General features: G+C 52.3%; 1 protein-coding gene across 1 annotated transcript; it reads left to right on the forward strand.

Annotated features, from left to right (window-relative positions):
* Positions 1–374: 374 nt before the first annotated feature.
* On the forward strand, positions 375–6,528 carry ECM1 (extracellular matrix protein 1). Its single transcript, XM_004461609.5, has 11 exons — positions 375–546; positions 1,856–1,906; positions 1,985–2,089; positions 2,246–2,326; positions 2,434–2,511; positions 2,610–2,696; positions 3,401–3,723; positions 3,990–4,364; positions 4,860–5,080; positions 5,572–5,659; positions 6,045–6,528. The coding sequence occupies exons 1-11, from the start codon at positions 477–479 to the stop codon at positions 6,273–6,275; spliced, it is 1,710 nt and encodes a 569-aa protein (XP_004461666.1). The 5' UTR covers positions 375–476; the 3' UTR covers positions 6,276–6,528.
* Positions 6,529–12,419: the final 5,891 nt, after the last annotated feature.

Consider the following 12,419-nt stretch of genomic DNA (forward strand, 5'->3'; position numbering starts at 1 on the left):
GGGAGCTCACTGGGGTAGCTGTCCAGGTCCACCTGTAAACTCCTGCCATGTTTTCCCAACCCCGACTCAGTAGGTTGTCGGATCCCTTCTCCACAGAAGGCAGCATACAAACGGGGGAACTGAGGCACAAAATAAGGTCTCAAACATTTGCTCTGTGATTCTCAGAGTCAGTTTCTCTTGAGCTCATAAGAATGCTCCCTTCCCATCACTCCCATTCTCAATCCTCTGAGAAGGCTTCAGGGTGAGATTGGGAGGAGCTGCTGCCAGAGAAGGAGCAGCTGTGACTGAGTCATGGCAGGAAGCTGAGGAGGGCGGGACATAGGTCCAGCCAGCCATTTAAAAGGAAGGAGCAGGCCCTAAAGTTCACAACAGCAGCAGCCACCAGAGAAGCCGGCTCCCCAGCAGCCCGGCCCTTCATCTCCAGTTAGCCTGAGAGGACCACCTCCTGGGTGGCCACTGGCAGCGTTTGCCCCAGGATGGGGACAGTGTCCAGAGCAGCCTTGGTCTTGGCCTGTTTGGCTGTTGCTTCTGCAGCCTCAGAGGGAGGTGAGTTGGATGGGCGGTCGGGCCCGGGCTAGTCTGGGCAGGGGTTTGGGCCCAGGATTCTCCACTTGACCTCCCTCTTCTGAGCAGACCCAACGTGGGCCTGGGGCATGGGAGCCCTTAACCAGGGAGGGAGGAGCAGGGACATGGAAGGAGCGGGGGTTCCTGGAGATTGCTGCCAAGAAACAAAACCAGTCACAAGGGCACCTCCGGACGGAGCGGGTGGATTCACAGAAGGGATCTCTGCCTGAAGAGGGTATAAGCAGGGGCCCTATTGGGCAGAGGAAAGGGGGAAGGGGCCCCAGAGCTGCTCAAAACCAGTTCGCTGACTGGCTCCCTGCCTGGCTGAGGGAGGCGTTAAGGGGGTGTCCATCCGCAGAGTGCCAGGTGAGCTGCCCGACACCCTCCATCACACGTTCTTCATCTGCTTTGGTGCTTAAGCCAAACAGGTTTCCTGGAGGAAAAGGTTGAGAGAAAGTCAGTAGATGCAGCTCTTTAACACTCTGCAAGGGTCTCGTTGTCCCTTCCAAGTTTCTAGTCTTTTGTGCCTGCAGATCAGCTACAAGCGATTTTTTTCCCCTGTGGCTGGGTGTGATTTGCTTCAGACATCCTGAATCATTCCAGTCCCTAGGTCCTAATCAGAGACCTCCGAATGGGCACCTTTTCAAAAGGCCCAAAGATGCTTAAAGGACTTGGAGTAGAAGGCAGGTGGCGTTGGGCAGATGAAGCTCTAACCAGCTCAGGGTCCAGGCTCTTTCCCTCTGTAAGCTAGAGAAGGATGGCAGCAGGGAGGCTGTGGAGAGGAAAGCTCAGAAGCTCCAAGGGAAGACCTTGACTGAAGAGAGTAGGGCCTCCCCTCCCTAGCCCCATATGTCACATTCCTTGAGGCTAAGATGGGGAGACCCGAAGCTCTGAGCCAGGTAGAGGCGGGGACTATCAAGGGTTTCGCAGGCTCGGAGCCTATGTGCCTCAAGCAGTTGAACACCCGCCTCCCACACGAGAGGTCCCGGGTTCAGTTTCTGATGCCTCCTAGTAAAAAGCAAAAAGCAAAACCAACGCAGGGAAGCCAATGTGGCTCAATGGTTCAGTGCCGGCTTCACACACAAAAAATGTCCTGGGCTCAATGCTCAGGCACCTCAAACAAAAAAAGAAAAAAAGAGTATGGCAGGCTTTCTCAGAATCCAATCAATCCCGTCTAGGTGTGTTTGGGAGGTGGACTAGGGAGCTCAGGCAGGAACAATAGAGGGGCTTCTAGTGGCTCAGGTTAGGGAGGGGCCGCTCGCCAGCCCTGACTCATCCCTCCGCCTTCCAGGCCCCAAGGCTGCAGGGCAGACGGAACTGAAGCCCGAGCACCTTGGAGAAGGTAAGGGTTTGGAAGCAGCTTGGGATTGGGGCCTCAGCAGGACACTGTGGGCTCAGAATATCTCCCCTCTTGCTCTAGCTGGCTATGCAGCACCCCCTTCCCCACCCCTGACCCACGCCCTCTCCGTGGATCACCGTCCGGATACCCCTCAACCCGGCCCTCACTCTGAGGGACAAAGTGAAGGTAAGTCCCCACCAGGCGTCTTTCTCAGTTACCTCTCCAAATTTCTAATCTGGTTTACTTCCTGTTCTTCAGGTGGGGAGGAGGGAAGAAGCCCCTGCCCCCTCTCCTGGCCTGGCCAGGAGAAGGGGTGACTGCTCACCCACTCCCCTTCTGTAGTGCAGCCCCCTCCCTTCCAGGATGCCATCCCTGTCCAGGAGAAAGAGCTGCCCCCTCCCCAGCTCCCCGCTGGAAAGAAAGGTGAGTGCTCGCCCATCCCTTGTTTCCGTCCCCATGTCCCCATTACGGGGCCTCCTGCACCAGGCTGACCCCTCCCCTTCCTCTGTGCCCTCACCCCTGCCTTGCAGCTGATCCCCCACACCCCGGTGAAACCAATCCCTTCCAAAAAGAGCTGCCCCCTCCCCAGCTCCCCGCTGGAAAGAAAGGTGAGTGCTCGCCCATCCCTTGTTTCCGTCCCTATTACGGGTCCCCTGAGCCAGGCTGACCCCTCCCCTACCGCTGTGCCCTCACCTCTGTCTTGCAGCTGATCTCCCACACCCCGGTGAAACCAATCCCTTCCAAAAAGAGCTGCCCCCTCCCCAGCTCCCCGTTGAACCTATTGAACAGAAGGGTAAGTGGCCACGTCTCTTACCCGCGCACGTTTCCGAGGCTTTACCAACACCGGCTTTGGACGCAGACAGGATGGTGGGCGAAGCTACTTACTAGCTGGGTAACTTCAGGCGAAGCTACTTCCCTCTCCTTAGTTTCTTCATCTGCATAACTGGAGAAATGATACCTATTTTATGAAGTTATTAGATTAAATGACATAAAAAGCACATTTATTTTCACTTCCTTCTCTACTGAGTGCCTCTGTATGACTGGAAATTATCATACCCAACCCAACATAGCGCAGGGTAGGCATTTATGTGCAAAGCCACCTTTTCCTACCCCAGGGACCCACCTTTCCCACATCAGGAGGAGACGATCTTCCAATCTAAGCAGAGGGAGCGACAGCTTTAGTCTGCCCGTTCTGCTGCTTTAGCGCTCAGGACTCTGAGGAGAGGAGCAGGAAGCCTGAGCCTCAGGATGCCACACAGAGGGAAAGACCTGATTTGGGGGGCGGGAGGGGGGCTGGGAGGGTGACATCTCCCCTGCCTCAGTTCTCTTTTCCCTTCAGTCGGTCATTCTGAAAGAGCCATGAATCAATTTGTTCTTTTCCCCTATGGCCTCCTAACACTGTCTCTTCAACCCCAAGTTCATTCAAACTTCCCAAAGCATCCAGCTGTTGTCTATTCCTCCACATAATCCCCCTTCCCACTGTTTTCTCCATTCCAGAAAAGCCAGCTCCCTACCCGGGCCAGAGCCACCCAGAACCTGAGTCTTGGAATCCATCTCAGCACTGCCAACAGGGCCGACCCCGTCGGGGCTGGGGCCACCGGCTGGATGGCTTCCCCCCTGGGCGGCCTTCTCCAGACAATCTGAACCAGATCTGCCTCCCTAACCGCCAACATGTGGTGTACGGCCCCTGGAACCTGCCCCAAACTGGCCATTCCCACCTCAGTCGCCAGGGCGAGGCCCTCAATTTGCTGGAGACTGGCTATTCCCGCTGCTGCCGCTGCCGCAGCCACAAAAACCGCCTGGACTGTGCAAAACTCGTGGTAAGGGCCGGGCTCTTGATCTGGGGGGATGTCCTTTGACCTCTAGACAGATGTGTTTTCAGAGGCCTAGGCTTGAATTAAAGGCCCAGGCGTGGGTATAGAGGAACCCCAGCTTCCCTCCTTGGGCCCCCCAGTGTGCCCGGAGAGTGGAGGAGAGCCTCTGCTTCTTTCTCATCTACCTGCCCAGGGTCCTTTTCTAAAACCTGGGAGGAAGACTGGAATGTGGACAATGGGCTGTTTGGGCTGACCCACACCTCTTGCTCTAGTGGGAGGACGCAATGACCCGGTTTTGTGAGGCCGAATTCTCGGTCAAGACCCGAGCCCACTGGTGCTGCAGACAGCAGGGGAAGGCCCGATTCTCCTGCTTCCAGGAGTCCGCTCCCCAGCCACACTACCAGCTCCGGGCCTGCCCCAGCCACCAGCCTGGTATTTCCTTGGGCCCGGAGCTGCCTTTTCCCCCCGGGGTGCCCACCCTGGACAATGTCAAGAACATCTGCTACCTGAGACGCTTCCGCGCTGTGCCACGCAACCTCCCAGCTGTGGACCCCATCCAAAGGCAGCTGCAAGCTCTGACCCAGCTGGAGGGGGAGTTCCAGCGTTGCTGCCACCAAGGGCACAACTACACTTGTACACGGATGGCCGTAAGTGGGCGTCCCAGCACCCCAAGATCCTGTCTGCCTGCCTGCCGCCCGCCCATCTCCGACTACTGATCCCACCGGTCCATCCATCCATGTGCCTCCCCGCTGTGAGCACGTCCACCCGTTCGTCTGCTCGTGACGGCCCATCCATCCATTGCATTCTGTTCATCCTGAGCCTTCATCCCACCCATAACCCCACACGTGCACCTGTCTGTCATCCATCCGTCCAGTTCTGGCCTCACCTGACCCCCACCGTCTGTCGTGCCAGCTCATCTCCCATGACCAACTCCAAACTGCATCTGTGCTTCCACCTGCCACCTTCCCAACCCCATGCGTCTGCAGCTGCCTGTTTGTCCTCTGGTTCCTTGCCCTCCCCTCCCAGCACTTCTGGGAGCCCCTCAACTCCTAGCCTGGAGCACTAAGGGAAATGGAAGCAGAGAGTCAGGAGAGAAGGGTCCACATGTCCAGACTTCTGACTTCCCTCTCTCTGGTCCACAGTGGGAGGATACTCTTGATGGCTACTGTGACCGGGAACAGGCCATAAAGACCCACCACCACTCGTGTTGCCGCCACCCCCCTAGCCCTGCCCGCGATGAATGCTTTGCCCGTCGGGCTCCCTACCCCAACTACGACCGGGACATCTTGACCCTGGACCTCAGCCGAGTCACCCCCAACCTCATGGGCCAACTCTGTGGAAACAAGAGAGTTCTCACCAAGCAGTGAGTCTTGCCCAGTTCTTCCCCAACTCTCTTCCCTTCCCCAAAACCTTCCTTCTGGGATACCCTCTAGCATCTCTGGGAAGAGCAAAACCATGGTCTCCCAGCACCTTTTTACATTATTTTTTATTTTTTTAGGAGGTACGGGGGAATGAACCCAAGACCTCACACACACAAAGCACACGCTCAACCACTGAGCTCCACGCCCTCCACTGGACTTTATTTTTTTTCCTCTGAGACACCGGGACTGCGGATTGAACCTGGGACCCTGCATGTGGGAGGCCGGCATGCAACCACAGCCACATCGGCTCCCCTGCACTGGCTCCCTCTTCTGTTTGCTTGTTTTCTTTAGGAGGCACCAGGAACCAAACCTGGGACCTCCCAAGTGGGAGGTGGGTGCTCAATCGCCTGAGCCACATCCGCTTCCCCAGCCTCCCTCTGATGCCTGGGGATGCCCAAAGCCCCTGACCTCTGCCCTGTCCCCACCAATGTAGTAAACAGATTCCAGGGCTGATCCAGAACATGACTGCCCTCTGCTGCGACCTGCCATTTCCAGAGCAGGCCTGCTGTGCCGAGGAGGAGGTGAGTGGGGGAGGGAAGATCATGGTCTCCAAAGGACTGGAGGGGAGAGCACAAGCATTGCGGCTACCCCTTCCCCTTAGCACCTCAAACCAGCCCACAAAGTAGGAGGACTGGCGGGGGAGATCTTCTTTCTTGGTTCCAGAAATCCTCATTCCTGCCCTGCCCTTCTCCCTACTCCTCAGCTCCCTGTGCCTTCCCTGAAGCTCAGGCTTCTGGCATGGGCAGTCACAAGGAAGCCAGCAGTTCAGGGAGGCAGATTTGTACCCGGTCTGAGCCCCAGGAAGAGCTGCAGGGGGAGAGGAGTAGAAGCTGAGGAAAGGGAGACGAGTATTCATGGCTCGCCTCTGACCACCCCCTCCCCACGGTCTCTGCTTCTCTTGCCTAGAAATCAGCCTTCATTGACGAACTGTGCGGTCCCCGACGTAACTCCTGGCGAGACCCTGCGCTTTGCTGTGACCTGAATCCTGGGGACGAACAGACCAACTGCTTTAACACCAATTACCTGAGGAACGTGGCTCTAGTGGCGGGAGACACGGGGGATCCCAAAGGCCAGGGGGAGCAGGGCCCAACTGGGGGAACAAATATCAGCCCCACCCTAGAGCCCAAGGAAGAATGAGTCACCCCAGAGCCTTGGAGGATCAGATGGGGGAACCCCACCCTGCTTGAATGTTCATTAGAGTAAACACCTCTTGGATCCGTTGTCCTCTTTGTCTGTACCGCTGCACATGCACACACAAACACAACCTCCTAAGCTGCTTGGATTTTCCTCAGTGACTGGCCCCTGAGCCCCACAGCCCTGCCCCCACAGACAGAGCACAACATGCTCCACAGGCCGCGTGACAGCACCATAACTAAACGGCTTAACTTCACTATTTGTCATCTCGCATTTATTCACATATTTAAAAAGGGGCGTCACTTTGTTAGCCATCAGGATTCAGAGCTGGAAGAGAATGGTGTGTGTCTTTGGTGAGCTCACAAAACTGCCACAGCCCAGCCTGACACGTTTTCAGTCTTCAGTTCTGAGCCATCGAGTCCATGCACGTGTTGAGCCCCCTTCTGTGTTGCACTGTGCTAGTCCTGGGGACACTCAGCCTCTGCCCTCGAGCTGTCCACAGGCCATGGACTGAGCCCACGTGTAGTGCGTTCAGAGGCACCGGGGAGCCCGGCCCAGGGGAGGGAGTGAAGGGGGCGGCAGTGCCGCTGCCCTGGGAAGGCTTCAGCTTCCCTGGGAGTGAGGCGGAGGGTGCAAGGGGCAGGTAAGGCCAGGCAGGAAGAACAGTGCAGGAGGAAGCACATGGGCAAGAGGGCCTGGCTTTTGAGAGCTCCCTCTGAGACATGGCGCAGGAGCGTGTCTGGAGCGCCTCGTCTAGACTGTGCCGTGGATCTTTTAAAAAATCTTTTAGAAAGGGTATTTATTTGGGGTAGGAGCTTACAAATACCAGGCCATAAAGCATAAGTTACTTCCCTCACCAGTCTACTCCACGTGTTGGAGCAAGATGGCTGCTGACGTCTGGGAGGGTTCAGGCTTCCTGGGTTCCACCCATGTTGGGACTTGCTTCTTCCTGGGCTCAGGGTTCCTCCCTCCCTGGGGCTTGCTTCTCTTTCTCTGTGGGCTTACTTCCTGGGGCTCCAGCTTAAGGCTTCAGCATCAAACTCCAACATCAAAACCCCTCAACTCTGTGCTTTGCCATGCCTTTTATCTGTGCATCGCCACCCACCAAGGGGCAGCAACTCAAGGCCCTACTTTGTGGCTGGATCTTGGCACCTCTGCCAGGAAGGGCACCAGAGGTGTAGAAAGTCCAGGCGGGGGCAGCCAGGCAGGGGCTGTGGTTCCCAGCCCCGAGCTGGATCAGAGGTTGGCGACGACGGGGACTCCCAGCCTGACGAAGCTGCCCCCAGACACCCGGAGCCTCGAGGTTGTTGCTGAGAGAACCCGAGTGAAGGCTCGAGGCCCGTGGGGACGCGTCCGCTGTGACTCATGCGGGGACAACTTTCCAGAAAGTAACCCCCCTCCCGCCCGGGCCCCAATTGTGGCGGAAGAGGGTGAACCAAGGACCACTGTCCTGCCTCAGGGGCAAGATGAGCCCCAGTATCTCCGAAGCCGACACCTGCCCCCTCCCTCTTCCTTTCCTCCAGAGCTTTTTTCTTTTTCTTTTTTTTTGGCGGGATGACTGTTTCTAAGCGGCGACTTGGCAGCGCCTCTGCAGCTCCGGCGCTGGCAGACCCACCTGTCCGTCAGCAGATGGACCAATGAGCGTGCTAGAACAGCTCTATGCCCCACCCCTGCCGTGGCAACCCCGCACGCCCCAACTGTGGAGGATGCCCGCGCCACGCCCTCGGAGGGTGTCACTACGCCTGCGCAGACATCCCGAGCGACTCTGACCACTGCTGGGACCGAGGGACTACACAGACGGGGCCGGGGGTGGCTCATCCCCCCCGCCCCGTCCATCCTTAACCGGCGGGGTCCGAACGAACACTAGGGGAGGGTTTCAAAAGAAAAGTCATATGAACCGCTGCTGCTTTTTTGTTTTTGTTTTTTTAAAGGTAAGTTAGATGGACACGTGCATAGATGAGCTGGAGAGGTAAAGATGAGCTGGAAAGGGGTAAGGACAGGTGTGCCAGTTCAGAGGTTGAAATTGCAATTCTTGAATATCAGTGAGACTATAAGAAGTTCTGAAATCCTGAACTTTATCAGTGGTGGGGGAGATGGAGAGAGGACATCTTTTAAAAGGTGTTTAGGAGATAGGATTGACAGGATCTGTTTGTCAGAAGAGATGGCTAGAAAGACCCCCAAGTTTGAGGCTTGTCTAACTTTGAGGATATACAGGAGAAGGGGCAGGTGTACAGGACAAGGATTATGAATTCAATTTTGGAATCCCCAGTAGTTGGTGTCCTCAGTGAGAGCACAGAAGGGAAGTGCAAAAAAACAAATTCTAAAAAATTGAGTGAATAGGAGGTGAAGAAGGGGAGGCAGCATGTGCAGACTCTTCCTTACCTGTAAACCTGTGCCCTAAGCCAGCAGCCTTTTGGACATGGCACTTGATGTTGCTTAGAAGCTACAAATTCAGCGTATTCTGAATATATGGGATGATATGAAAAAGAAAATAGAGCAATAAGCTAGTTGTGGAACCGAGGTGGTTTGTAGATGGGTGTTTTTTTGTTGCTGGTTTTTTTTTTTTGGCCTTTTTAATTAATTAATTAATTATTTAATTGTCTTTTTTTTTAAGGTACATAGATCACAAAAAATATTACATTAAAAAATATAGGGAAGCGGACTTGGCTCAATGGATAGAGCATCTGCCTACCACATGGAAGGTCCAGGGTTCAAACCCAGGGCCTCCTGACCCATGGGGTGAGCTGGTCCACACACAGTGCCAGTGTGCAAAAGGAGTGTCGTGCCACGCAGGGGTGTCCCACTCGTAGAGGAGCCCCATGTGCAAGGAGTGTGCCCCCTAAGAAGAGCCACCCCGTGTGAAAGAAAGTCCAGCTTGCCCAGGAATGGCGTTGCACACATGGAGAGCTGATGCAGCAAGGTGACGCAACAAGAAGAGACACAGATTCCTGGTGCCGCTGACAAGAATGCAAGTGAACACAGAAGAACACACAGCAGATGGACACAGAGAGCAGACAGTGGGGGAGGGGGGGAAGGGGAGAGAAATAAAAATAAATCTTTAAAAAAAAATAAAATAAAAAAGAGTATGGTTGAATGGAGTTATTAAATGCACACGGGATGCAACAACACTATTCTCCTTCCCTCTCCACTGCCTCCACCCGCCCTCAGGATGATTGAAACAGTTTCCTAATTTCTTGGCTCCTCCTCTTGGCCCTGTCTCATCCGTTCTCCACAGGCCAGGTAGAATGACCCGCTAACTGATTGGATCAGGCCACTTTGGGGCTTTAAAACTGCGCAGTGACTTCCCACTGTTCCTGGAGCGCAAAGTGAGAGCCACTCCTTCTGGCCCCTCAGGCCTTGCAGGACGGGCCCTGCCCAGCCCTGCAGCCTCAGCACTCGTCCTCCCATTTGTTCTCTGAGCCCAGCCCCTTTCAGGACCTGAGATTCCCGCCTCTCCTGGGAGTGAGGGCCTTTCCCCAGCTGCTCGCCCTGCGTGGCCCTCCTCCCGTCCCCACCCAGTTCCTGACAGGGCAAGCTCGGCTCCACTGTGGCAGACGCTTCGTGTGTACCCAGCTGGCGGTCCTCCTTCTGCTTCCCAATACTTTATTCTTGTACATTTTAATTTAAAAAATAAAAAAGTTCTGAAAAATAAGACCTTTCAAAAGTCTGCAAAACATGAATGTATAATTCAGTGTATTAGAAAATAAGCCTCCCTGCAACAAACATCCACGTCAAGAAATAGAGCGTAGTCACATAGAAACCCCCCCACGGTGCTTTCTGACCACAGACTTTTCATACTGAAGCAGTTTAGCCCAGGGTAGGGGGTTCTTAGCCTGGGGTCCATGGACACTAAGGCATCTGTGGAAAGATTTCAGAGGATCCGTGAGCTTGAATTGAAAAAAAAAAAAGGAATCAACATATCTTTATTGTCTCTGACCTCCGATGTTGAGTGTCATAAAGCTATCTGAAAAAATAAAAAATAAAAAAAAAAAATAAAGCTATCTGCCACTACATTCTGAGAAGGGGTCCATGGTTTTCACTGACTGGCAAAGGGGTCCGTGAAACAAAAAAGGCTAAGAACCCCTGGCAAAGGGAAAAGAAGGAAGGCAGTCACAGCTGGGACCCAGGTCACAGCTGGAACCTGGCAGAGAACAAGACCGTGAGAGCCCACCCAGAAATTCCCTGAGGGGAAGGCTGCCACCAAAGAACAAGGCCCGAAAGACTCCCAAGACCCTGGCCACCAGGTCCCATTCGATTTCCCGGGGCCAAGGGGAAGCCCCAGGTAACTCCAAAAGGGCCTCCCATTGGTCCGCTGAGCGCTGACAGGCAACCAATCAGAACAGCCAACAGCTCGGCCGCTCCCCAGCACCCGGAAGGGGGAGGAGGAAAGGTTCTTTAGAGCCCCAACTTGGGGTCCCTGTGCACCGTGCCGCTCATTCTGTAGCACGCCCACAATCCAAGTCGCCCATCGTGTATACCTTTTTCTTTTTTTGATTCTTAATAAACGCTTTACTCCCTTGCCTACCCTATGGCGTGTCCTTGAATTCTATTATGTGATATAGCCAAGTACCTAGAAGCCCAGAACCCAGAGTGCCCCCTAACATGCCCGCCCAAAGGTAACCAGTACCCGGCTATCTTGATATTTATGGTAATCGTCTGCTTGATTTTTCTATATAGTTTTACCACATAAATAAGAATCCTAAATGCAATCATTTAATTTTGCCTGTTTTTGAATTTTATAAGAATGGAGTCAGATAATATATTTTGTGTTTCTCGGGATTTTTAGTTTTAGTTTTTATTTTGGTAACATACGTACAACATAAATTTTCCCATTTTAATCACTCCCAAGCACACAATTCAGTGGGATTAATTATATTCACAATATTGTGCTACCGTCACCACCATTCATTACCAAAAGAGTTCCATCACCCCAAACAGAAACTCTATACCCATTAAGCAATAATTCCCCATTTCCACCCCCTACCCCCAATCCTGCCCCTGGTGCTGCATAATCTATGTTCTATCTCAATGAATTTATATATTTTGGCTATTTCATATTATTGAGATCATACAATATTTGTCCTTTTTTGCATCTGACTTACTTATCTCAGCATGAGTGGCTTTTAAAGTATGCACTCATGTTTATTGAGTGTACCTATAGTTATTTTCAAATAGCATTCCATTCTAATAATAGATCACAATTTATTTATCCACTGTACTGATTGTTTCTAGTTACAGGCTATTTCAAATATGCTACTATAAAAATGGTGCATACTGCATGCATTTCTGTCAGGTATATAATTAGTGGTTGCACTGCTGGGTCTTAGACTCTCTTCAATTTAACCAGGTAATGCCAAGGTGGTTTTATTAATTTTTACTTCCACCAGCAGCGTATGAGAGTTCGCATTGTCCCACATCTTCATAAACTTGAGGTTGTCAGTTTTTTTTTAACCAGTTACCTAGTAAGTTTGTGGTGAGATCTCAGTGTGGTTTTAATTTGTATTTTCCTGGTTATGAATGATGTTGAGTACTATTTTATATGTTGATTGGCCATTTGGATATGCTCTGTGAAGTACCTACTCAAGTCTCTTGCCTATTCTTCTATGTTATGCCTTTTTCTTATTGAGTTCTGCCTCTTTATTCTGTTCTATTATTTGTCCATCTTTGCAGAATACTATACAGCCTGTAGCTTGATATCTAAGGGCAAGTCCTCCCACTCTCTTCTTCTTCAAGAGTGTCTTGGCCATTGTTTAATGCCCAAGTTCAAACAATATAAACAGTTTGTACAAATTTTTTGTGCAGGTAGTGAAAATAGAAAAGTCATTTTGCTGTAATCCCTTTCTGAATAATTTATTCATTTAGAAGTTGGCTACACTGTCCAAATCAGTGGCCACCAGCCATATGTGGTTGTTGAGCACTTGAAATGTGGCTGATATGAATTGAGATGTACTGTAAGAGTAAAATACACACAGGATTTGAGGACTTAGAAGGAAAAGAAAAGAATGCAAGTTTTCTCATTAATGACTTTTGCATTGATTACAGGTAACTGTGATATTTTGGGTTAAATGAAATAGACTATTAAGATTAATTTCTCCTGCCTCTTTTACTTTTTAAAATGTGGCTACTAAAAAATTTAAAATGACCTAT

This window comes from Dasypus novemcinctus, chromosome 13 (assembly GCF_030445035.2).
Source record: "Dasypus novemcinctus isolate mDasNov1 chromosome 13, mDasNov1.1.hap2, whole genome shotgun sequence".
NCBI classification, from domain to species: domain Eukaryota; kingdom Metazoa; phylum Chordata; class Mammalia; order Cingulata; family Dasypodidae; genus Dasypus; species Dasypus novemcinctus.

Coding starts and splice junctions, on each gene's coding strand:
- ECM1 (XM_004461609.5), top strand. CDS start 477: ATGGGGACAGTGTCCAGAGCAGCCTTGGTCTTGGCCTGTTTGGCTGTT. Junction 2,697..3,400: donor TGAACCTATTGAACAGAAGG/GTAAGTGGCCAC, acceptor TCTCCATTCCAG/AAAAGCCAGCTCCCTACCCG. Junction 4,365..4,859: donor ACACTTGTACACGGATGGCC/GTAAGTGGGCGT, acceptor TCTGGTCCACAG/TGGGAGGATACTCTTGATGG.